General features: G+C 47.0%; 1 protein-coding gene across 2 annotated transcripts in view; it reads right to left on the bottom strand.

Annotated features, from left to right (window-relative positions):
• MKX (mohawk homeobox) overlaps positions 1-14129 on the bottom strand; it is a 48769-nt gene extending 34640 nt beyond the window's left edge. The window contains exons 1-4 of one of the 2 annotated variants that reach the window (XM_041490174.1): positions 13717-14129; positions 11530-11689; positions 3283-3436; positions 1734-2069 (exon numbers count right to left, since the gene is read on the bottom strand). In XM_041490174.1, the coding sequence (XP_041346108.1) occupies positions 1734-2069; positions 3283-3436; positions 11530-11689; positions 13717-13898 (832 nt within the window). In that variant the 5' untranslated portion in view covers positions 13899-14129. Of the gene's footprint in view, positions 1-1733; positions 2070-3282; positions 3437-11529; positions 11690-12276; positions 12351-13716 lie in introns of those variants that run through there. The other variant, XM_041490175.1, reaches the window with a different exon arrangement.
• Between the last annotated feature and the right edge of the window lie 11281 nt (positions 14130-25410).

Here is a 25410-nt window from a genome sequence, read left to right as displayed (position 1 = left end):
TGTGCCGCCCTCAGCTTTCACATTAATGACCATATTTTTCAGTGCAACTTGAAATTTGTCAAGAAGAACTTAATTCAGTAGCAAATTTATTATAAATTTTAGAAAGTCACTGCATCCATTTTTAGGTTATGGTATAAAGTACAGAAAAACAGAAGTTTACATATCTGAGCTTCTGCATCTGCTTTTGAGTAACTTTTCACTTAAAAATAAAGCTTGGCAGACAATATACCTATAATGCAAGCCAAATGCATTTGGTATGTTCAGAAAAAAAAACCCCAAACTAACAGAGAGAGTTTCTTTTGAAACTTATTAATTGAGCATGCATTACTCTTTCTCTCCACGAGACCCCATTTCTCTACAGGGTCCCAAATCATTCCCAACAACCTGCACACACAAACATCCTCCTAATCCCCACCAACAGAACTCAGCCTTGTGACCCTTCCACATGGACAAAATAACCCACAGGAAATGTGCCAGGAAAGAAGAAAAGAGTGGGTAAAGGCTGCAAACTGGAGAAGTTGCAAAGGCACCTGAATCTGCCTGCCAAGGAAGCCAAGGGGAACCAAGTGCAAAATCTAAATCTGTATTAACTTTACTGCAAAATCCTCCAGTACTTTTGAGCAATATCCATCCCCAAAGTGATGCTGCCCTCAGGGTGGTCCCAGACAGAATAACCTGCCAAGAAAGGCCCAGGACAACACAAGGAGCTGCTGCAATGAGTTGAAACCCTGAGACACCGGTGGAGACCTTCAGAGACTGAGGTGCAAAACTTGATATTTTTCAAAATGAATTTTTTTACCTTATGTCCAAAAGAAATACAGACGAAGTTTCACAAGAGGAGCCTTCCAGCACCCCCTGACTCACGGGAACTTAAGCAAGTCCTGATCTTGCCGTGATTTACAGCAATTTACTGGCATGAACCAGGCAGTCCCATGTGCCTTGCTCTGACTGATAATACAGTGGATGACATTACATCACACTTGTATGTTTTTGTTGATAAAACTAAAATAATAAACTAATAAATGTGTAACCCTTCAAAAAACAGCAAGACAAGGTATTTAATGGCCAAGTCTGTGGCGCCTTAGCTCATGAGAGTGATGCAGAAATGAGTCTTCACTAACGCCTGTATTCCTAAGAGAAGCATGACCAAAGGGACACATACACAAGGCACTCTGAGGACAGAAAAGGTGCTGTATAACAGGGGAAGGTGTTCACATGCACTCCACTGAAGGAAAAATGGCTCATTAAGTGTCACAAACCGACACTTTGAAATTTCAAAGCCCTCTTCCTCCTCCCAGCTGTGGCCAAGGAGAACTTCAGTCCTCCTCTAGTCCTCCCTTATTGTAATAGAATACACAAGAGTTTTCTCCTTGCTTAAGCTTTTGTTACTGCTGACAAAAAGTGGTCTATAAGTGTCATTTCAAAAATTGCTCCATTTGAAAAACAAACCAGCTTCATTAGTGGTTGATAACAGCACTTAACTGTAATACTGCAGGTAGAACTTCTCCAGAGACTGAAAGGGTGGACAGGATTTATCCACTCTGATATGAGAGGATCAACAGGAGTAATCCACTCTCATACAAGAAGATGGACAGGAATTTTCCACTGTCAAATGAGAGGATGGACTGAAGTCATCCAGTCTCACAAAAGGCACAATCAGGTGAACTTATACCAGAAGCCACTGTCTACTGAAGATGTCTGTAATAGAAATCATGCAGAAAAATATCCCTTACCTGTCCGATAGACAAAATTGCCTTCTGTCTCTGATGATGATGGAGACACCAGTTCTTCCTCAAATTCATTGGAACTAAATGAACCAGAATGATTCCTTTGCCTTGTTTTTTCCATCATAGCTGCATTAGTAGCCATGACGTGTCTCAATGAGTCATTTAGGTAACGATTCAGTAAGCTGCTTTTGTATTTGGGGGGTGACACGTAATCCTCATTGGCACTTGCTTCTGCTCTCACTCCTGATTTTATTACTGAACTTTCAGTTTTAATCACAGTGTGATGAACTGGTTTGTTATATCCCCCTTCATTCATATGGTTTCTCGGAGGATTTTCTCCGTCTGAAAACAAAAGAACAAAGATACAGTAATACATTGAGTACTTACTATTTAACATGAGGCTTTCTCTACATATTTTGTTATATTGTGATAAATATAACTAATACTAGACAGTAACTTCAGCATTAGACACTAATTTTAATTTTCTTCTGTTCACACATTGTTCATAGTAGTTCCCAGGATTCTCAGATGTTCCAGGTATTCTAAATTAATTAGCTGTAGAAAAGTCTTTGAGTCTAATTTGTTCATGAGTAACACAAGACAGGTAGAAAAGAATTGGAAAGTACCCTAACTCAATGATAAGCGTTTAAAAAGCTGTGTGAATAGGCTGAATTTTACTACCACAACTTGAAATTTGGTTTGCCAAATACCAGAGAATATTTAGGTACATTTGTTTAAACTGTACTCTTTAAACTGTTCTGCAAGCAATCTTTTCAAGGGAAGTGAGTAGAAATGTGAGTACATTCCCACATTTTTTAAGAAATGTGAGTACAGACTGAAGTTGGAACAAAGATATTTGAAACTGAGTACAAATAGAGACATACTCTTCTAAAAATTCACAGATTTCTGACAATGTTCTGTAGGATTTGTTCCTGTCATTGTATCTCCATGTCACAACTGTCTAAAAAAAGCACTCACAGACAGAATTAATACAAGAGTTCTATTAAAAATACAGGGTACATTAAAAAAAATCCTGCTTTTGTTAATTTGTGTAAGAAAGAGAATTCTAGTACATCCTTTGATGGAAAACAGTTGCTAGCAAAATACATCAAATAAATAACAGTAAAATTCAGTTTACCATCTAAGATGCTCCACTAATCAACCCTTTAATGATGTATATTGCTATAGCTCTTCCATGAAGGAAAGTAGCAATCAAGCAATTTCTCATTTCTTTATACCAACAAACGTAATAAATTTTTTTCCTTTCATGCAGACTAAAGGAATAGGCTTGTAGAATGTAATGAACAATTATCTTTCTAGCAACAATGAAATATAACAACACGCAGCCAGATTGCCACCTTGAACAACTTACACAATCCTGCTTTGCAAGGCTGCGCAGTAGCTGGGAGCCAAAAGAGGCACCTAATTCACAAAAACAATAAAGGCAGATCCACTGAGGGTATTTGTGATTAGAAATTAGAGCTAACTTAGGGTATCTAATACTTTCTGAACATATTTAAATCAGTTCCAAATCAGTAAAAGAGCATCAACAAACCTTCAGAGCATGAGTCATCGCTGCTCACGCTGAGTCGCTCAGCATTTCCCTGAACATATTTGTTGTACAGTTTTATTCGTAAAGCCCAGCTAAGATCTGGCTGCCTGACAGTGTTCTTCAGGCGACGTCTTGCGTTGGCAAACCAGTTTGATACCTGCATACAAACATGTGTGTCAGCTTCCCTTGAAAATTAGGCAAATCAATCAATCCATAGAGCCCTCAAGAGTTTTATGTGTGCTTTTAAAGGGACCACAAACAAGAGAAATATGAACAGAAGTCCACAAAATTACCACTAAGCAGAGCAGGAATCTCATACAGGAAGGCAATTTCAGGCTTCCCACCCTTCCCAAGTGTTAGCAAAACCACATTATCACACGGTTTCAATTAAGGTGTCTCAAATACCAGTTTTATATTGATCCTTTTTGTTAATTTTAAAGATAAAACCCTGAACTTTTAATATGAATCTTTAATATATTACTAATTTCCTAAATTAAACTAATATCTAATATTCAGGAATTGCCCTTGATATTTATATAGGCTACTATAAGGCTATTGAACAGAAAAAGACATTCTAAATTTGTATATATAAAAGCCCAAATTCTCCCTTGCACTTTAACAGAACTTTTAGCCTGACAAGCCATGGGCATCAGGAAAGTCTTACACAGAGGATAATGCACTTTGACTCACTGCAGAAATCCACCATTTGCTCTACAGAGAAGCTGATTTTACAAACTCTTTTTGTCATGGACAGTTTAAAATATAGTAAAGATGCAATTCCTCACAAAGTGAACTGCTAAACAATAGTCTGCTTTGTCTTCCTTCCCAGCTTCAAAGCATTTTCTAGAGTTTGACTTAGCAAAATGGATTCATGTCAGTATCCCTCTAGCATACAGGCTCATTACAAAGTCAGGCTCAAACACAAGTATTTCACAGTGTTTTAGGCACTGAATAAGCAAAAAGGCACAGTCTACCCTTCAGTGCCAGCAGTGCTAATTAAACCATCATGTGTGTACTTGCAGTGACTTTGCATGAAAGCACACCTGAGAAAATGCTGGCCTTGATTCTACTGCAACTCAAAAAAGATAGAAAATAGAAAATACTGACAACTCCATCTTTACTATGAGCAAGAGCAGAGGCAAGTGACCAACATTCTAATGATATTTGCTTAATGATAAATAAGGTGTTAAAAGTACTATTTAACCCTGGCAGTGCATTTTGACATGACCTCTACAAGAAGGAGGCAGAGTAGCATCACTTGCAGAGGAGAATGTAAAGAATGTTAGCACCTACAGCCCTGTTCACATCTTTGTGTTGTGAACACACACAAAGAGAAAGTCAGACTACTGTCGTCATATTCTGGCCTGGGAATGATCACACCATTTAATTTACATCAACCTGCAAAGCAAGTTCATACATGTTTTATCAATACATGCTACCCCACCTAACAAACTGTAGAACTTAGTGTTGGATTTTGGCCCTAGTTTTGTCATCTGTCTGTTGTAGCTAAGGTCACTGTATAAATCACACAGAAGTATCTGTCTAATTATTCTGGATCAATAATCTAAAGTGATTATGAGAAAAATAAACACTACATGCCTAAAGAAAAAGCAAAGCTACAGTTCAGAATCCCAGCTAGAACTTAGCACTGGTGCCTTATACCTTGATTTTACTTAAAATCACACTTACATGAAACAGGGTTCCACTGAAAACACGGTGAGCACTGCACCAGTGCTCAGATGGCAAACACGTAACTTTACAAGCCATGTATTTTACTATGACAGGTTAGAAAACCAAAACTGTAGCTGGCAAAGTAATTTTAATTCTCTTCTGAGGCTACTTGCTTGTAATCTTCGTATTTACACAGTAATTTTTAAAGTAAATGAGATAGGGTGGGCTGGAATCCATGCACTTTCTAATGCTGTTAGCAAAGTCACTCCAGACTGCTCAGCTGAAGCAGCAGTCACCTGCTGCATGACAGTGTAATCCTGAAATCAAGTATTTAACAGTAGAGATGGATCAATCCAGCGTCCCAATCAACAGGATTGCAGTTACTGTAGCATTTTACCAAACTGACACTTTCCAACCTCTCACAATAAAGATTTCATTATGCTTCATTTTATTACATATTGAAATTTTTCATCAGTGAAGTGCCATTTACAGAAAAGATAGGATAGTATTGGTGTGATTCATACATAAAAGCAATTAAATTTAGCAGGAGTGATTTTTGTACGGTACTCTTGGTTTATTTTGGGCTTATTCTTCCCATGCCATTGCTTTGCTTTCTGCATATCAATATGAAAAGATGAATCATATTTTAAGTCTTCTGCTATGAGAGAAGGGAATAGTAGTATTTGATCATTATTTCATAATGAGATAAATATATTGCACCTTGTCCTCCTGCTCTTTATGGAGCAGATGATTTTAAGTGCCATCACACACCACATAAAAGACAATCAGGGGATCAGGCCCAGCCAAGGATTTGTGAAAGGCAGGTTCTGCTCGACCAACCTGCTCTTCATCTATAACAGTGTGACCCACTTAGTAGATGAGGGAAAGGCTGTGGATGTGCCTACCTGACATCAGTAACACCTTTGACATGATTTCCCACAGCATCTCCTGGAGAAGCTGTCTGTCCATGGCTTGGATGGGTGTGCTCTTTGCTGGGTAAAAAAAAGTTTGGGTGACCAGGCCCAGAGAGTGTTGGTGAATGGAGCTCCATCCAGCTGGTCACTGGTCACCAGTGGTGTTCCCCAGGGCTTGGTATTGGGGCTGGTCCTGTTTAATAGCTTTGTCAGTGATCTGGGTGAGGGGATTGAGAGCACCCTCAGTCAGTTTGCAGAGATACCATAGTGGGTGGGATTGTTGCTCTGCTGGAAGGCAGGAAGGCTCCACAAGGGATCAGTACAGGCTGGATCCGTGGGCCAAGGCCAGCAGTATGAGGTTCAACAAGGCCAAGTGCCCGCTCCTGGTTCACAACAACCCTGCAGAGCTACAGGCTGGGGGAAGTGGATGGAAAGATGCCTGCTGGAAAAGGATCCGAGGGTGCTGTTTGACATCAGCTGAACATGAGCCAGAGAGTGTCCAGGTGGCCAAGAAAGCCAACGGCATCCTGGCCTGGATCAGCAATAGTGTGGTGTCAGAGACTGGAATCCTCTGGCATATGGTCTGATTTGCATCTTCATTCAGGCAGAGGCATTTCCAACAATTTTAAGAACCAGACCATAACATGCAGCCAGCAGGACCAGGGCAGTGATTGTCCCCTTGTACTTAGCACTGGTGAGGCTGTAACTTGAGTGCTGGGTCCAGTTCTGGGCCACTCAATTCAACTCAGGCGCTGGAGTGAGTCTAGGGAAGGACAATAGAGCTGTGGAAAGGAGCCCAACTCTGATGAGGAGCAGCTGAAGGAGCTGGGGGAATTTAGCCTGGAGAAAAGGAGGCTCAGGGAAGACCTTATTGCTCTTTACAACTACCTGAAAGGAGGTTGCAGCCAGCTGGGGTCAGTCTGTTCTCCCAAGTGACAAGTGACAGGACAAGAGGAAACGGCCTCAAATTGAATCAGGGGAGGTTTAGATTGGATATCAGGAAAAATTTCTTTACAGAAAGGATTGCCAGGCATTGGAACAGGCTGCCCAGTGAAAGTTACCATGGTTGAGTCACTGTCCCCAGAGGTATTTAAAAGAAATGTGGACTGGGTGCTTAAGACATGGTTTAGCAGTAGACTTGTAAATGGTGGGTTAATGGTTGGACTCAATGATTATAAAGGTCTTTTCCAACAACCCTGTCATTCTGAAAGAACCTCAAGTCAGGTTTTAGAAGAGAAACCTTTAACTAAAGCATGAAGCAGCAAACTCACTCTAGAACCTCTTATCCCAAATGCAGTTACAAGAAGGACCATTAAAGCCTTGGAAGAAAGAAAAGTTAGTCAGATCCATTTCAGAGATTTTTAGGTTTAATCTATGACATGGTAATCTCTAGCTGCTTTCCAGCTTTTGGGCACTGGTGCATGTTGCTGGAAAATCCTGATTTCTAAGACATCATGAGAGTCAACACCTCTGTCACCCTCCAGTCTTGGACAGCCTCCAGGCGTGCGGACTGGAACAGGCTGCACGGGCACAGGCTGCCCGACCTCCAGCCACCACCTGCCTCCTTCAAAGACAGCAGCAGCTTTACCAGCATTTCAACCAGCCCCAAATGTTACATTGTCTATCCCTGTGGTCTTTAAAAACCTGCCTGTCCACTGCTGTAGGTCCCACTCACGAAGAGTGCCAGTTTGCAACACGCTTACCTAAACCATTACAAAAAGAAACAACCAAAGCTGCCAAAAACACCCAACCTTTCCCATGGTCCCAAGCTGTGCTACTGTGATGTCCAAAAATAATAAAAGAACAACAAAAAAATTAGATAAAAGCCAGTGGGAAAGTCTTTGTCACATAAACCTCCCAAGAAGTAAGTATCTTGAAAAAACACATGATGAAACTCACTATTCTTGTAAAGTAACAATCCTGTAGTTCTTTGAGAAGTAAAAAGACAAAACCCAAGGGGAGCGATAATAGATGTGCTTTCCAGCATTCATTTTTTTACAGTAGTTCAGTTGTTCTCTAAAAGCATCAGGTACTTATATCAGCATCATGAAATATTGACCCTCTGGCTTTACTTCTGAAGATATATCTTCAATTTTATTGTAATTTGTTCTGCTTCAGTGCTTAACAGCGGCCAAACTTTCAGAAAGGGAACAGACATCAAGTGATTCTCCTCCTCCAGTAATCCAGATATGCCTTTATAAATCTGAATATTATTAAATCCATAGCAGCACATGACTGATATACAAATCTTTGTATTGAAAAACCTTCTTTCCAACAATACGCACATTCATATTTCTTTCTGGAAGGGATATACTGGCATTTTTCTTTTTTATTTCACAAGAACATCTAAACCAAAATTTAAAATAAAATAAATCAAACAGTGTGGTAATAATACAAATGAAAATGTAGCATATTAATAGGACAAGTTATTGGATTCTGAATTGGAATCTAATTGGAGTAAAATATAAAATGCCTTTTCAAACTATATTGCTTTTTTGGTTTCCTGCTTTGGCAGTTGTGGAAGTAGAAAACTTTGGACTGTTGGACTGAAATCTGCAATAACATTTGCCTTGAGGACTCCCAAAGACCTTGTTGGCCTGCACAGGAGTAAGTCAGCCCAGAATTTGCCCCAGGTTTTGCTACTACTACTTAAGAAACAACATGATTTATGATTCCTGCAAAATCCTTGAAAGAGTCTGACTTTTCTTCAGCACTGCAGCTGGACGTGCATCTGGAATAGTCCCCTTACTGTCCCACTGCACCCAAGAACAGTGGGGTAGGCCAAAGTATTAGTAAAGTAGAACAAATTAATTTAAAATCAGCCAACTGAGTGATAGAAAGACAAACGAAAATAAAGTTGTGGAAGACTTGACATGCAGATACAAAAATTATTAGTCATTAGCATGTCATTAGTTTGTTCTCATAATGAAAGTAAAAAAACAGGGATGGATGTTCACCTCTGTCTCACAGAAGAACTGGTTTTATCTATGCCATGGTCCTGAAAAAAGGTCCTTTGGATAGATGGTACATACTGGAATAAGGTTGATGAGATGAAAGAAAAGCACAGGGAGGAGAGTTACATCTGTATGATCAAAATTATTGTGACCACCACCATCTTCCAGGCAGCTGCTGAAGACCTTTTCCAAGGTCATCAGTCAGGTGAAAAACAAAAAAAACACCCCAACCATTCATTCCCTAAATGAGATTTTGTCAGAAACTCAGAAACTCAAGGGGACATTCAACAGCATCTTTTGCCTTTCCTATGGCTTGTGACGACAAGGTGTCAGCACGTGAGGGACGCTGGGAAGAGGTAGCAGCTGTCAGCAGACAACAGCCTCCACAGGAGGGGAAAGCTGGGGGAGCAAACACCACGGGACAACACTGAGAAATGCAAAAAGCATAGGAAATATGAGACAGGTCAGCAAATGTGAAGGCATTTAACCCAGAGGAAACATCATACACCGATTTCCGGGTCTCCAACGATGACCAACAATATTACTAGATTAGAAAAACAATTTATAGGCTACCCTGGTTGATGCTTTTGCAAAGTGCCCCTCCTGGGACAGAAACAAAGCTTTCCAACAGACCCACAGCCCAGTCCCAAACCTGCTCTTGGTTACACCACTGGTCTGAAAGAGCACAGCCTTCAGGAAAGCTACTTCAGATGTACCCAGTGTGACTGGGACCACACCCTGGCATGCTCACTCTCACTCTTAGAGAACAAAAATTTTGAACTGAATTACAATCTTGTTCTTTTTTAGCATCCAAAAAGTAGGTGTAGGGTGTGTGTTGTTTAGCTCTTTGTGGCTCAGGAATTACTGCTGGTGCCAGACATATGTATTTACATCTCATACAGATGCTATCGAATTCCTGGATTAAAAGAGCATTGCACAAAAATTATGAAAAAAACACCTGGGATTTCTCTTTGATGTTGTTCTTCTGTAAATGAAGATTGATATGCCTGTTTGCACAGTTCTTTCAAATATTACAGTTCATAGAAACAAATTCAGCTTCAGTGGTAAATCCACTAGAGTGACAGGGGTCTAACAGAGCTAAATGCAACCCTCCCTGATTCTTTTTAATTTTATTCTACACTTTATGTAGATCACAAAAGTATGTGGAGAAGTGGCCATGGCTCACTTGATGCTTTTATAAAGGCTAACACTCCTTATCACCATCAGGACTTATCAAAGCTGCCACGAGAGAAATCCTGCAAAAACCCACCAGTTCTTCTCCCTTCTCTGTTCATTCCGAGGGATTTTTAAAAGAACAGCAGAACTCCTCAAGACGTCATTAATGTGCAAGTGTCCCAACACATACTCTGGATATATGTTTTAAATCTCATGTAAAAATACAGGCGCATTCTAAGAGCCATAGTCCAATAAAATACTTCTATTGAATTGTGCCATTGAAGGGATAGCGTTTACCTAATCATAGTTTAAACCTTTCATATCTATTTTTTAAAAGCAAGAGAAGTTGTTTTAACTATATCTTCCAGTTATAACTGGCATTTTCTGAGACATTAATATTATTTTTGTCAAAGCTATAGTGTTTTTCCTAGTGCAATAGTTTCATAGTGAGGTACTGAAGTGTAAAAATTTCCCATTTTGCCATTACTAGAATTGGAAGTTCACAGCACAGGTTTTTTTGAAGGGGCACTCAAAATAATAAAGCTGAATTACCACCTGTTTTTTTCTAATACTTTAGGTTACTTTGATCTCTTTGTGCTCTTTGCAAAGTGACACATAATGTGTTAGGCAGAGTGATGAGGACCCAATCCTGCAAACACATGGATTTCATTTTATGCACCTAGCAGTAGCTTGCAGTAAGGAAATTAGATTATTCACAATGCATAAATCTTTGCAGCATCCAGACCTGAGATAGCATCACTCGGCAACTGATAGCACTTAACACATATTTCAGAGTAGAGTACCAGATGGCAGAGAACAAAGAAGTGAGATTTATAAACATTTGCAGCAAAATTTATGCCTCTTACAGCAAGAAAACTGCCAGTCACTTCAGGGGAGAATTACCTGAGAGCAAAACAATTACTCCCCACGTCTAACTATATTAGAATGATAATTCCTGCAAGACTGTGTGTGTTGAGCCAGTGCACATAGTGTGTATGGTAATGCTGATGTCTGTGCAACAGGTGATGACAATTATTATCAGAACAATAGAACAGTTTCCATCCTACCCCCTTTTCAAAAGAGAAGAGTAGCTCCCTGAAATTTCCTCAACCATTTCTATTCTGTGCTGAATTCTCCCATGACCGATATTTTTTACTTGAGAACTTTTAAAGACTAAGCAAAAATATTTTCATTGCATTTATGAATGAGATTAAAGGATGAGGGCATCTATTGCTAGGAGCGCATGCACACACTTTTTGCTGACTGTCTTTAGCAGTTCTCCAGCCACGACAGCTAAGATGTGGTAATTCCTGTTTGAGAGAGACAGTCCTGCTGGGGTGGGGGAGCCCAGGGGAGAGCAGAAGAAGGATGTGCACAGGACCCCTGGTCTTGCTGGCTGCACCGATGCTCCCTGATACCCAGCACTGTCCTTTGCTCAGCTCACAGAGGAGCTTCGGCAGATGCTGTTCCCATCCCTCCCGTCCATGAAACGCCTCGGAGCGGCTTTTAGAGGTGGGGGCAAGGGGTTCCCTTACCTGCACCAGGGTCATCTGGGAGCCGAGGGCCAGCAGAATCTTCTCCGTCTTGGTGGGGTATGGGTTGTCGCGGTGCTTGTAGAGCCACTGCTTGAGCGGCCGCGCCATGTCCTGCAGCGCCTGCCGCTTGTGCCGCACCTTCCCGCCGCTCTGCCGCGCCCTGCCGCGGAGAAGGGGCGCTGAGCACCGCACCGGCGGGACACCTGCCCGCTGCCCGCTGCCCGGCCCCGGGCCCTGCCCGCTCCCCCGCCCGGCCCCGGGCTCCCCTGCGCGGGTGCGGCAGATGCGCCCCGTCCGAGGGGGCACCCAGCTCGGGGTGCCCAGCCCTGCCCGGAGAAGCCGAGCCCTGTCCTCGCAGGGTGCTCGGGGACTTCCCACAACCGCAACCCTCGGCCCGCACGATGCTCAAGAGAAGGTGATGCCAGCTCCCCGAACTCCCCGTGGAGGGTCCGGGCGAGCGGACTCAGAGCTGGTGAATGGCCGCGGTAATGCTGCGGGCCCGGGCGGCGGCCCCGCGGGGATTTCAGGGGGGCCAGGGCTCCGCCGGTGCGAGTGTGCCGATGTTTTCGGCGCTCGGCACCTGACACCCGTGTGGCCGGTCTGTCTACAGAGCGGCTTTCCAGCGCGGCCAGGCCGCACCTCGCACGGTCGGCCGCGCATCCCGCAGCTGCGGTGCGCGCTACCCCGGGGCCAGCCCAGCCTGATTCCCCCGGCCGGGTTTATTTCCCGCTGATGCTCAAGAGTTACCCGGGGCACAGAGCAGCTCCTGGATCATTTCCCCCCATCGGAGCCGGCGGCGAGCGGTGCTCCTAGAGGGGCCGGCATGCCGCTCCCAATGCCACCGGCAGCGACGCGAGGCAGCCCGTAAAGCCCCGCGCCTGCGAGTAACAGCGTATGCCGGGGAACGAAAGCGGGTTCGTATAAAAAAAAAAAAAAAAAAAAAAAAAAAAAAAAAAAAAAAAAAAGTCCCTTTTAAATAAAGGCCCACAATAAAAAATGAGTGAACAAAACCGGAGGAATGCTAAGGAAAGCCCAGAGGCGGGCTGGGGCCGGCGGCAGCGCTGCGCGGGGCCGTGGGGCTGCGGCGGCGCTGGCCCCGCTGGCGGCGGCAGGGGGCGCCACGGGGCCGGGCCGCCGCCTCGCCGGGGCTCCGCGGCAGCCGCGCTCCGCCGCCACCGCTGCAGCGACATCCCGGTGACACACACCTGCGTCCTCCCGCCAGCACCGCCGCTAAAACTGCGAGCTGATGCAATCGCTACGGTGGAAATTGGTCAGTACAAGCAGCTCCCTCGCACTCCTCACTTTCGCAGCCGCCTGACTGCGCTCCTCGATCTTTACTTTGTAACGCTGACCCGAAATGTCTGGTAAGCGCACGCCAGCTCAACCCTCCGAGCTACGGCTGTCAACACGCCAGAGCCCGCACGTCCTCTCATCACCTTCTATTTCACCTGTTCCAGCACCAAAAAAAATCCTGACTCCCAAAAAACCAACAAAAAAAACAAAAACCAAAAAACCAACCAAACAAAAAAAACCGGCTTCGGGTGGCTTAGCCTCAGCTGCCGTTTTACCAAACCCGATCCTAATATCACGTTATCCACCCCTGACTGGCATCGCGCTAGTCCGTTCTAAATCCCATCCCTGTGAACGCACGGACAAGGCAGCTCCTTCTTCCCGCCCGTTCGCTCGGCGCGCTGCGAAGCCGCGGGGACGGCGGAACAAGTGCCGGGGCCGCGGTGCAGCCCGCCTCAGCCCCGCTGCCCCGGCACTGCCGGCGGGGATCGGCAGCGCCGCCGCCCCGTCCCCCAGGTCTTACACGTCCCGCCTGGCGCCTCCGTTTTGGAGAATTTAATTACATGAAGCGCCCGAAGAAGCCGGTGGAGCCCCGGTGCTCCCGGTTTGTTTCTGCTCGGAGGCAGAGGGGGAGGTCAAGCACAGTAGGACAGGAGCGCTCTGTCTGGTACATTCCAGCCCAGTCGGGCGCCCCTGCATCACCTATTGCCTGAATTTCCCACCGTTGCTGTGGAACGAGAATCCCAGAAAATACGAACCCGGGGCCGCGGGCAAAGACCGAGCTAGAAACCCATCTCGCAACCCCAAATCGGCGACGCGGCGGCCGGGAGCGCCGGCAGCGCAGGCAGGGCCGCCCCCGGAGCCGGTGCGCGGCGCGGAGACGAGCGCACGGCATACCCCGTCCGCCGGTTGCGCAGGCTGAGGCTCTCCTTGATGGACGGGCTGTCGGGGAGCAGCACCTCGGCGTGGTGCGGGCCCTCCACCACCCCCACGTAGGACCGGCCGCTCCGCTCCCGCTCCTTGGCGTCCTCCTCGAAAAGCACCTGGCCGCTGAGCTTGCTGAAGACGATGGTGTTCATGGTGGGGGGCTGGGGGCCGCCGTCGTGCTGGCCGCCGGCTCCGAGGTGCGGGGGCTCGCTGTGCGCTGCGGGGAGGCGGCAGCGGTCACCGGGCAGCCGCGCCGAACCGCCGAGACCCGCCCGGCGCGACCGGCGGGGGGGCAGCGCGGAGGCACCGGGCGCCGCCTGCCCACCCACGGGGGGAGGCAGCCCGCCCCTCCCACGGCCCGGCCCGCTCTCACGGCCCCCCCACCCGACCCCGGTCCGCTTCCTCGGCCCGGCCCGCTCCCACGGCCCGGCCCGTTCCCGCTCGCACCTCGCCGCCAGCCTTCGCCGTGCTCTTCGCTCTGTGTCGCAATAGTTTTCTGTTGGCTTTGGTGTTTCTGTCTCGCTTGCTCTCTCTCTCACTCCTTTTTTCCCCCCTTTTCCCTTCCCTTTTCCTCCCTTCCCCTCCCCCGGAATGATTTTCCCCTTCCCCCTCCCCGAACGGGGAGGGAAACAAATTGTTTTTAACGACCACCAAATGCGCAGAGCCGGCGCCCGGAGGCACAGCCGCCGCGCAGCCACTCAAACTGTCGGGACTGCCGCTGCCCATCCCGGGGGAGTCACCGCTGGCCCGGGGACCCCGGCAGCCCCGGCCAGGGCACGGGCTCCGCTAGGGCAGAGCGGCGTCGAGGGGCGCCGCGTGGAGGGGCGGCAGGAGTCCGGCCAGGGGCATCTGAGGGTACGGCAGTTCACCGTCTGTATGGGGGAGCCTCCCGGGGAAGGCGGCTGAGGACACCGGCTGGTGTCACGCTGACCGCAGGAGAGGCGTAGCCACAGCCCCGTGCCACTCATTAACACTGGTGTTTAATGATGCCATGCCAGGAACCATCTCCCACCACGCTTCCCCGTCATCTCTTGTGAGTCGTGTGTCCCCCCTACAAGCCCATGGGTCGTAAATTAGCCCGCAGTCCAAGCCGGGAGACAGCCCCGTTGCCTTTAGCATCCCCGGCGCGGCCGGCGCGCTCCCGCAGAGACACGATGCTCAGTTACCGGCGATGTCTACGGTCGCCCCCGGCCCGCTCCCACGGATGTGCCCCTGTTCCCCTGGCCCCGCCGCTCCACATCCCCTGCACCCCCGCAGCCCTGCGGAGCAGCACCCGGCCCCGCCGGTATTCACGTTTTGGTTTTCTGTGCGCAGAAACGAAGAAGATGGCCACAGTCAATATTTACAGGGATGTAATTCAGACGGTATTTGACCGCCGCGGGTGAACGGGAGCAGCCGTCTGCGCCTGCGGGCCCGGCGGGACGTGCGCGGCGCGGATCCTCGTGCGGGCACCAGCCGCGACTCCACGCTCTCCGTGACACCTCTCTGTCGCTGTCCTTGTCCCTGAAAGCCCCAAAGTACCTGAGTCTGCATCCCGCTGCCACTCGTATCCCCCCGCCCCCGACCATCAGCCTGGCCTCGTTCCCTCCCGTTTTCCTGGGCTGCGGGGTTCTCCGCTGGACTGGCGCTGCAGCGGTGAGGACGGAGGGGGCAACGTGCTGCGCTCCGAGGACCCCCGCCCCCGGGCTCAGCTGCCGTGGGGTCCTTGAGGGGCTCACCCCCATCCCGGCACCGCGCCGAAACGGGTGCGTGACGTCACTGCCACTCTCGGTGACGTCACACAGCCACAAGCATTGGGGAAAGGGTTCCTGGAAGAGGGGCAGCTTAGCATCGGGATTCACCGACCCGATTGTAATTCCTCCATTACAAATGGGAAGCAGGGAAGAGGTTGGGGAAGGGCAATGCATTGAAGACGGCCCAATGTCCAGGGAGAAAAATTACTGTCCCCAGGGTGGGAGGAAAAGACACAAACAACTTGCCGCCAGTCCCCTGCTGAGAAAACAGAAAGTCTAAAAATGCAAATAACCACGCGAGTGCTCGTGTGCAGGCTGTGCATCCTGCATTTCCACAGACTTTTGGGCAAAGCCCTGGTAAGGCTGCCCCTCAGGACATGACTTGGCCAGAGCATTCCGGAACCAGTGGGGGAGAAGCAGGCATAGGGGAGCAGTGTGGGACAAATGCCTCCTGTTAGACTGAGCTAACATGATGATTAGGAGCTTCGAGCAAAACATGCGGCTCTGATCATTGCCATGCCCAGATGAGCTGCGTGTGACACGGGAAATATTCTTATAATTATGTCACAGCAAAAAGAGTCTTAGAAAGTGACAGGTTTGACCAAAATCAAGCTCCCACAGGAAGGTGATCTCAGTAGTTCACAGTCTCAGACAATTGTTTGCTCTGTTGTCATCCCACTCCCCTCTCCAAACCCCTCTAGTACAGCAGGGGTGATCCTCTCTGCTAGGTCAGGCGCAGGTTCTGGTCCCCAGAGCCTGAGGGGAGGTGCAGATGGGGCATGGCATGTTTCTGTGGGCCCTGCAGGCTGAGGCAGGCTCTGGAGAAGGGGCAATCCGTGCACTGGCAGGGTACTGAGCAAGTGCCCTTGGAAAAGCCTTCCCTCTGCCTGTCTGCTGTGGTGGAATGCATGCTCATTTCCTGTGGGGTGACTCAGGAGGATTTGGGAAGGCAAGAATATTCCTTCTCTGTGTCCACTGATGTTGGTGCTGCTTGGGTCTGGGCTTGGAGGATCGTTGCACTTGCAGGGTGTGTGGCTGTCCTCAAGGACGTGCGTGGTCCCCAGGAGTGGTGGCAATGTGCACTGCTCACCCGCCTGCCTGTCCAGAGCTGGGCAGGGCAGGGCAGGGCAGGGCAGGGCAGGAGGTCGCTGAGGGCCTGGCAGATCCCACACCCACACCCGGAATAAGTAACAGCAGCAAGAGCTGAGGGCAGAAATCACCATTTGGAAAGCACTTCTGGAACAAAACAAAAGTGTGTGTGGGGCAGGCATTACCAAACGTGGTGAGGCAGTGGCAGGAGCAGCTGGCACTGCGGCGCCTCACAAGCCTCTAAAGCAGTGAGATCTCCCAAATCATCACATGTAAATCTCACACACGCCCGCCCCCTCCATATTTTATTACATAGATCACAGTTGGAAAGCTTAAATGAAAACAGTGTTTCTATTTCCAGAGCTTGTTTAACATCGTGAATGTGATACAAACTGTGGGCTTCATGTTTTTAATTAAGGTTTCTTACCCTTCCATGCATGGAAAAAGAAGTCAATAGCTGCTGGCCGCATACCGCAGCCTGCAGTCGGCTCCCTTGAGGATGCAGCACCGGCTGATGGGAGCACTGTGGCTCCCCTACATCCCACAGTGGGACAGGAGCCCGGGGCACAGCAGGACTTCAGGCACCTGCCAGGCTGGAGCTGCAAAAACTCCTTGCCGCTTTTTGCAACATCCCTCTATTGGCCCATGCTTGTGTGCCAGCTCCAGACAGCTGGTAGGCCAGGCTGGCATGCCAAAAAGGGGCAGCAAGGCACACTTCCAAGGGATATCGTGCAGAAAGAGCCTAAAAGCGGTGCTTTGGGTCTTAATGTGTCCCACTGGAGGAGCCAGGAAAAAATCAACTGTACTGTCAAGTTGAGAGGAGCATTTGCTCCTGAGGCTGCAAGTGATGGAGCTCCTCAGTGCCAGCGCTGCTCCAGCCCTTGGAGAGGTTGCAGCCCCAGCCCTGCTGCCTGGGGTGGCAGCCATGGCCCAGATGGCACCACTAGGGCTGGCTGTGAGTGCTGCTCTGCCTGCTTCTCCCTTCTCCAGCCATGAGCAGGGGAACATCCAAAACCAGTTCAGTAGGGTTCCATCTATGCTCCTAATACAATTCTTGTTTCCAGTGTCCACTTCAAAATGCTGCTTTTGTCTGTTGTTCTGATTACTTTTTATATGCTATCAGCAAATATTTCATTGGTGTTGTATTCTTACAGCTCCTCCCTCCAGCTGCAGATTCCTTCACAGTAAACATATATGTTTGAAATTCAAAGAATTTCCTCACGTTCTCTGTGCTATGGCAGGTTGGGTGGCTAAATAACTATGGCCATGTATGTTGAAAGGCCTGAAGTTGTGTAGGTGAGAAATTGTCTAGGATTATGTTTAGGAATGGGGTCTTATCCAAACTACAAAATAGCCACGCTGGCAGGTAAAGCAGCTGCAGAGACCTGTTGTCATCCTTCTCAGCAGTTGGATCACCACTGACAAAGTCCTGAGGCACATATAGACAAGGATGAACATGCCAAACCATGTTGGCTGAAAGGGGTTTGGTCTGCTTCTGCGAGGAGCCAGAGATGGCAGAGTACCTTTAGAACGGGCTCTTCATGCTCAGTCTGGTATCTCCCAGCTCACTGGAATAAGAAAAAGTAGGGTTGAAATTAAATCTTGTAGTGATGAGTTTTGTAAAGTAGAGTCCTAAGAAAGGAAGAACTTCCTCTTCTGAAGACTCTGCTGGAGCAGTTCCTACAACAGCCACTGTCTTAGAGCAAGGAGGGTCTCAGTGCTCCATTCTTGGTATCAACGAGCTCATCAGACTGGGCATACAACATCTGAGAGGGGATGTATAAATCCTAATCTAGTGGCCCAATTATGTTGGGCCAAATTATGTTGGGCCACTAGAAAGCAAAGATAGGTTCTGAAGTTACCATCTGATTTTTGCATGCAAAGACCTGTGGAGAAATGAGCTTTGGAAGATTTCTCAACAAGACTGAAGGAGCACTTGAAAGACAATATGTGTGCTAATTTATTTTCTTCATGGATATTTGGTTTGGATGAACTGGTAAGAAGGTGTGTTGGAATGATGTATGCAGGAAGGAAACATATTAGTGTCATCTGTGACCATCCCTAAAGCAGCTTTAGTGCTGGTGCTGCAGCAGGTAATATTGTCAAACTGCAGGGCCAAAGACTGTGGGGACCTCTGTGAGCAACAGCAGCACAAAGATGAACTGAGGATGTTGTCAAGAGGGTGTTCTGAAACATGGCTGATGTGACCATTAATGAAACCCTGGTTTCAGTTCCAAATAAAGTATGCCTGGACTGAGATAAAATGATAGACTGTAGCTCCAGGGTAGCATTCAGCACAGGTATTCAGGTATTTCTTTACTGTGTGCACCTGGGAAGGATGTCCACTAAGAGACCTGGTCTGCTGTCTGCAGGCTGCTGAATGCTGCAGAAAGATGGACTAGACATCATCTGATGAGAAAGCCAAAAAACAATCCCTGTATAAATGCAGGAGATGACCTTGTGTGAAGGTCCAGTTCTTGCTTTCCACAAATCAGGAAGTTTTGCATGCTATTTGTGTTTGGAAAAGAGTAGGTTAAGGGCTTGGGCTGGTTTGTAGAGTTGACTTATGCTACAACATATAATATTGGAAGGGGAAGTGGCCAGGGTGCTTCAGCTGCAGGAAGAAGTTACCCATAAAGCTGTGAGCATGGCTTTAGTCATGGCTGTCAGGTGTGGCAGGGCTGAGACCACTCTGAAGTCAGGGAGCTGGTCTTGCAAACATAAGGAGGGGGCACGTGCCTCTTCTCAAGCTGCTGCTGGCCCCTGTTTCTTTGAGGAAGCACAGGATCCTGTGGATGGCCTCCCTGATAACACCCTCAAACTGGGGCTGGTGGCAACAAGAAGCCCCAGACAAACTGCAGACCTGGAAGCACCCCAACTGGGTGGAAGACCCAGTTCTGTTCTACGTATGTGCCTTGTCTTAAGAATTAATAAACAAAACCAAAAAAAGGTCTCCAAACAAGGATCTCAGTTATTTCTACTTCCATCTGAACACATCCCTAAAGAGTCAGAAAAACAATCTCCCAGCTTGTCCTCAAGGTCTTTATTTTTTCTCACTTCTCTGCACCACCTCCATTTTTTATTGCATTTTTTAGGTTTCCATCCCCTTGGGCCATGTAAAACAAAACTCCTTCCATAAGGCCTCTGCTGTGCATCAGCTGCTGTGTGCAGTGGGCACGGGGAGGAGGAGGGCCATGGTGTTTGCAGGAGATGTGTTTTCCCAGCAGCCCATAGCTCAGGCTCAGCTGGGGCTCTGTGACCAGCCACAAGGGCAAAAGGGCTCCAGAGAGGGGCCAGGTGGTTTCCCTGGGAATGGAAATGGTAAGGCAGTGTTAATTGGGAGGAAATATGGTCAGCAGGAGAAGCTCTGCAGTTTCATCTGGGACACAGTCATTGTCTTGAGATCAAGCCTCTGGGTTATTTAGCTTCATTTATGTGTGCAAGCTGTTCTCCATTTTGAGCTCAGGATCCAGGTGGGGTCTGTGTGTGTCCACTCATGGCACTTGTGGCCTGCCTGGTTTCTCCGGTTCTGTGCCCTCTGTGGAGCCAAGCTGTGTGGGTTGCTCCAGTCTGTACCATTGCCCCTCAGCTAGAGCTTTTTGCTTTAACCCCAAGGAATACAAAGCCAGAGACTCAAGCCTCAAATACATACACCAGCTCTTCTTTTCTGTAAAGAAAAACAACAGCAGTTCAAACATCCCCAAAGAGGATGACATTCGAAATTATGTGTAATGTATCAATAGAATCAAAATTAGTGATTTTGCTGTTTTATACATTTTATTCATTTAACTGAGCTTTAATTCCTGTACTTAATATTCTAGAGCAAAATCACATCTTTGGTGTCTGTACTGGCCTGGGAGTGACTCAGTTCCATTTGATGTAGTATCTCAGATGGGTCATGTCTGTCCTACATTTAGAAAATGAGTGTGGATTTGTTTGGATTTAACATTAACAGTGCAGGTCACATTGCAGAAATCACTGCTCTGAAAAGTTAAGCATAAATGCTGAACAGTTGATAACAATAATAATTATAAATCTAATTTTTCTTCAGCCACCTGTGCAAAAATAAATGCACCATGCTCTGTTATTGAATTCCCTACTTTTTATGCCTGTCCTCTCATCTAGCTCCATTGGAGAGCATAAAGTCATTTTGCCACCAATATTCTTCAGTATTACAGATATAGAGGTCTATCCATAACTTGAAATTATCTGCGGAATGGTTCAAGCCGTGATTATTATTATTGTTTAAACTTGTATTTTTTGGGCAGGAAGAGAAGAGGATGTGCACATGTGTGAGAGCAAAGGTGGTGCAGTAATGTGCAAGGACACTGTGATTTATGTGGTGTCTGCCTGGAACCTATCCCCAGGGACTTAATTCCTCTACCAGCCCCAACTCTTGAGCATTCCCAAATATCCAAAAATGTTAACCAGCCCAGCAAGGCAGGGAGAAATGCATGGGCTGAGGGGATGGAGGGGGCAGCTGTGAGGGTCTGACTCCCTTCCCCACTTGAGCTGCACACAGTTTTGTGTGACCTCAAGGATTTCACAATCCCCATGCTTCTCTTCTGCAGCTGTAAGACAGGAATAATAACGCTTCCTCCCCTTTCTCTGCTTCCTACTCTGCTTTTGGCACACTGCTAATACAAGAGGGCTTGATCTCAGTTGGAATCTATCACTGCTACTGACATGTTAATAATACCAGTAGAAACGTTTCCTCTTTCCTTTGTACTGACAGAGCTCTGCACGGGGTAGCGGCTCCCAACACGTCAGCCCAGAGCGTATTCACTTTCAACCCCAAATCTGAGGCGTTTTCCGGACACAAGACAGAGAGGATGCGAGATTCAGGCTGACTTTTAGGATTTTAAACAGGGAGTAGTCATAACATGCTTCAGTTTGATGGTCCTCCAGTTATTGCATAAACCTCTGAATTATCCTCAGCCTCTTGGCTGCTTGCACGGCGTTAAACCTCGTGCGGTTGAGTCAGGGTTTCAATGATTTCTGTCTAGAAGCTCCTCTGGTAGATATCGGGTCCTGGAGAGGACAGGGAGAGTTGGAGTGCGTTGCCTTGGCAACACGGATGTGATTGAGGGGATTTTGTGTCTTGAAGGAAAACCCCAAAGTTAGTGCCAGTTTCTATAAAGACTGTGTGCAGTCAGGCACCCGGAGCTGCCTGGGGAGAGCTTCCTCTGGGACACAGGATCCTGCTCTCTCTGGCTCTGCTCAAGAGTCCTGCAAAGGAAGCCTGAGAAAATCTAGAGATAAAATAAAGTTGCGGGAAGATTCTTCTAAAGATGGCTTGCAATTAATGTTTTTGGCCTGAGTTTGAAAATCTCCTTTCTCATTGCTTGCAGTCATACAAAAACATCTCCCTAGCTGCTATAGCTCTTACATAACTGATAATTTATAAATCTCTAATGATTTAGAAGTTTTCTGAAAGTTGTCCAGTAATAATAAATATGTTTGTTCAAGAAGATCAAAAAGTCAGGCCAATCAATATTAATCTGTTTAACCAGTGCTGATAGCTGTATTATCTCCTTTTTAGCAGAACTGAGGTTCTGTAAATAGTTGTAAAATACACAAATGCTGTTTTAGCAGAGGCTAAAGCCAGAGACTCAAGATGCAATTTGGCTTTGATAGCTACTGTAAGCCTGGAACGTGGGTACCCAAGGAGAGGCAACAAACTCACACTGTCTGTGCTCTCCTGCTTGTGTACAGAATAGATGGATTCTGCAGGGTGCAAAACATGAGGTGCAGCAGCATAACTCATGTACACACTGTTACTGTTGAATATTGGTGAGGCTGAGGCATGCAAGCCAGCAAAGGAAATAGCTGGCACATCTTCATTAATTCCTTCTGGTTCTAAAGTAAGTAGCTTTCAGGAAATAATTCTCCAGGACCTTGGCTACACACACAGCGTATTTATTCAGAGTTGGCAGGGGCACCAGAAAACATATAGTTCATAGAGCCCTCATTTCTTTGGATCCCAAAGGTGTTTATCAAAAATGATTTTTAGACAGATTAGAGCCACACACATGCACAGAACCATGCCTATGACAGTTGCTGTGTCTCCAAGCACTTTAGGTTTAATCATAACCCCCATCCACCCTTTGAATAAACTTCAGAAATTCCCTGATGGCATTAAGGGTTATTTTGAGAATGAGGAGACATCCACCTTAGCTTGGCAAGTGAATATTGGCTTCACAGGTTTTTTTTTTTTCCTCCAAGATCCTTGAATATAACTATTATACTTTCTTCTGAATTGTAACTATTTGACTTGTGACCTCACAGATACTTTACTTGTTGCTTTGAGATCTAGCCATGACTAAACCCAGAAATTTAGATATATATCCAGACTTTTTTATCTGAAAAATAGACTGAAAATCTTGAATATCAGTGTCTCTCATGAGATGTCCTGATTTCATGCATTACAACAGGGCCAGAAATAACACAAGAACAGCTTTTCTCACAGTATTTCAGTAGTTCTTTTCTGGCCATTGCCAAAAGCAGGATGTGAAGACATGCACGAACATTAAAGCAAACTCTTATTGGAATAGTTCAAGTTCCTTTTGCATTGTGGTAAAAATTCGTGTCAATTTTCATTCTATTCAGACTATTTCAACCCTTTCAGTACTTCAAAAATCCATCAGTGTTTTTTCTTAATAAATCATTCTGCTAGCTTAAATGTGTTTTGTGGGTTTTCATGTTTTTTCTTTTTCTTTTTAAACACAGGCCAAGGATATGACAAAGTGCTCAGACCCAAACTGCACATTTGATTGTACACATAAATGTTGGCTATCCCACTGGCTATCCCATTGGCTTTGCAAGAATTCCTCATTGGTGTAATTTTAATCCTGCAGTAAGTGTTTGCACGATTGGGATGGAAGGTGCCCGAGGATGCCCAGGGAAAGATGCAACTGCCATCAGTGGGGATGTGCCCCAGGGATAAGGACAGATTCAGTTTCAGGTTTGCATAATTAAATTGTTTCCTTCAAAGCTGTCAGCAGACTCAGGTGCTGGTCACCTCACAGTCTTTCCACAAAGTAGTGAAATGCTCTGAAGTTAACTGCTTCAGCTGCCAGGGTGAGTGCTGGCAAAAAGCAGAGCTGTAGCCTCCTCCTGTGGGCTCCTCCTCAGTGTGGCATGTGCACTGGGCTGACAGCCGTGGCAAGGATGGGGCAGATCCTGGTGCTGTGCCTGCCCCATCCTGGCAGTGCCTGGGCACTATAGCAGCGTGCCCTGAGGTGCTCCTGCCCTTTCAGAGATGGGCTCCACAAGTGCTCTGCCACCGGACAGCTCGTGTTCCCCTGGAGAGCGGCTCTCCACCCACCCCGGAGCTGTGGTGGCATCAGGTGAGGTTACAAACCTCTCTGCAGAGCAAGGTTTTCCAGATGTCTGAGCATGGGCACAGAGGAGATCAGCTAAGCCCTTTGGACTTGACCTTCTCCAGCAGGTACATCCCAGCCTGTCTTAACAGACCGGTGCATCCCTTACTTCACCGATTCAGTAAGGAAAGGATTGCAGGGATGGGATGAGCAGCTTGCCCATGCAGCACCTGCAGGGACACCTTGCACCTTGCCACTGCTGAGGAGCTGAGCACCTTGCCCATGAACTAGTCTCTAACCAGAGGGAAAGTGAACAGAATTTTGGGCTGCCCAGGGCAGTGGTGGAAGCTCCCTGAACTGACCTGTTCATGAACTGCAAACTTCGCATCATCACATGGCACCAGGTGGTTGGCTCAAACACTTGGTGTCCTTAGGAGAGCTGTGTCCCTGTCAGGTCCTGGCTGGAGAGGGTCAAGTCACTGCTATAATAGAGAGGAGACCTCTAGTTTTTTGTTGATACTCTCCCCAAGGACAGCTGAGATATTAGTGTCTTACTGCAGATGGGTGAATCAGAGCATGAGAACACCTGCCTGGCAAGCCAAGAGGTGTCAGGCCATTTACAGGATATAGTACAGGGTTTCCAGCCCTGGGATCATGAATCCTAAAATCTCACATCAAGAGGGCACTTCAGGAACAGTCAAATACTAGAATAGGATTTTGCTGTTCACCTTTCTAGGGACAATAACAGGATGAAAAACATAGTATTTGAATTGAAAATTGATTTTCTTCTCAACATTTGTTTCTCCTTCAGTGACCTGTAATATCTGCCTCCATGGGTTGGGATGCAGATATCTTGGAAGGAACAGATGGCCTTTTACAGTGCACAAGTGACACACTACTGGTTTTATTGAAGAAGCCTTTGAGGAGGACACCCACTGGGCCTCCTGGAGTTTAGAGAACTCAATTCTGAGATCTTTTTCAAAGTTGTCACAGCCACTGTCCCGTAAAAGGCTGCAGCTGGGATGCCTGGGCCCACTTGGAGCACTGTATCTCAAAAAAGAGGCACTTTGATTTGTGCCTCTGTTCATGTGGGAGACTCCATGGACTGAGCCATAAAGTCCCAGTTTTAAGGTAATTCTGCCTGGCAGCAGCACTAGATAGTTTGCAATGAACATTTACAAACCGTCCAAGGAATATGATTTCTTACACAAAAGATCCAGCTTTTTAAAGCTTTTACTCATGGAGCTGCTTCAAGCAGTCCTCATACCTCAGTCCTCCCTTGGATGGAATCTGCAGCCCTGCACCAGGGAGCTGATAATCCAGAAATGCTCGAAATGCCTGGAAAGGACACAGTCATGTCAATTGTCTCCAATGAAGGTAGCAGTCACAAACACACGGGTTTGCCAAAAGTCCCTGGCTAGTTCCAAGACGTTTTCGTTTGTTTGCATTGCTAATCTACCAGAGACTGAGACTGCTGGGAGAGACACCAAACCTTTGGTGAGCTTGCTTTCACCCTGCTC

The sequence above is a fragment of the Pyrgilauda ruficollis genome, unplaced genomic scaffold (genome assembly GCF_017590135.1).
Source record: "Pyrgilauda ruficollis isolate IOZ18807 unplaced genomic scaffold, ASM1759013v1 scaffold12, whole genome shotgun sequence".
In the NCBI taxonomy this organism is placed as follows: Eukaryota; Metazoa; Chordata; class Aves; order Passeriformes; family Passeridae; genus Pyrgilauda; species Pyrgilauda ruficollis.
Note: the sequence above shows the minus strand (reverse complement) of the source record. Positions and strands in the feature narration are given on the sequence as shown.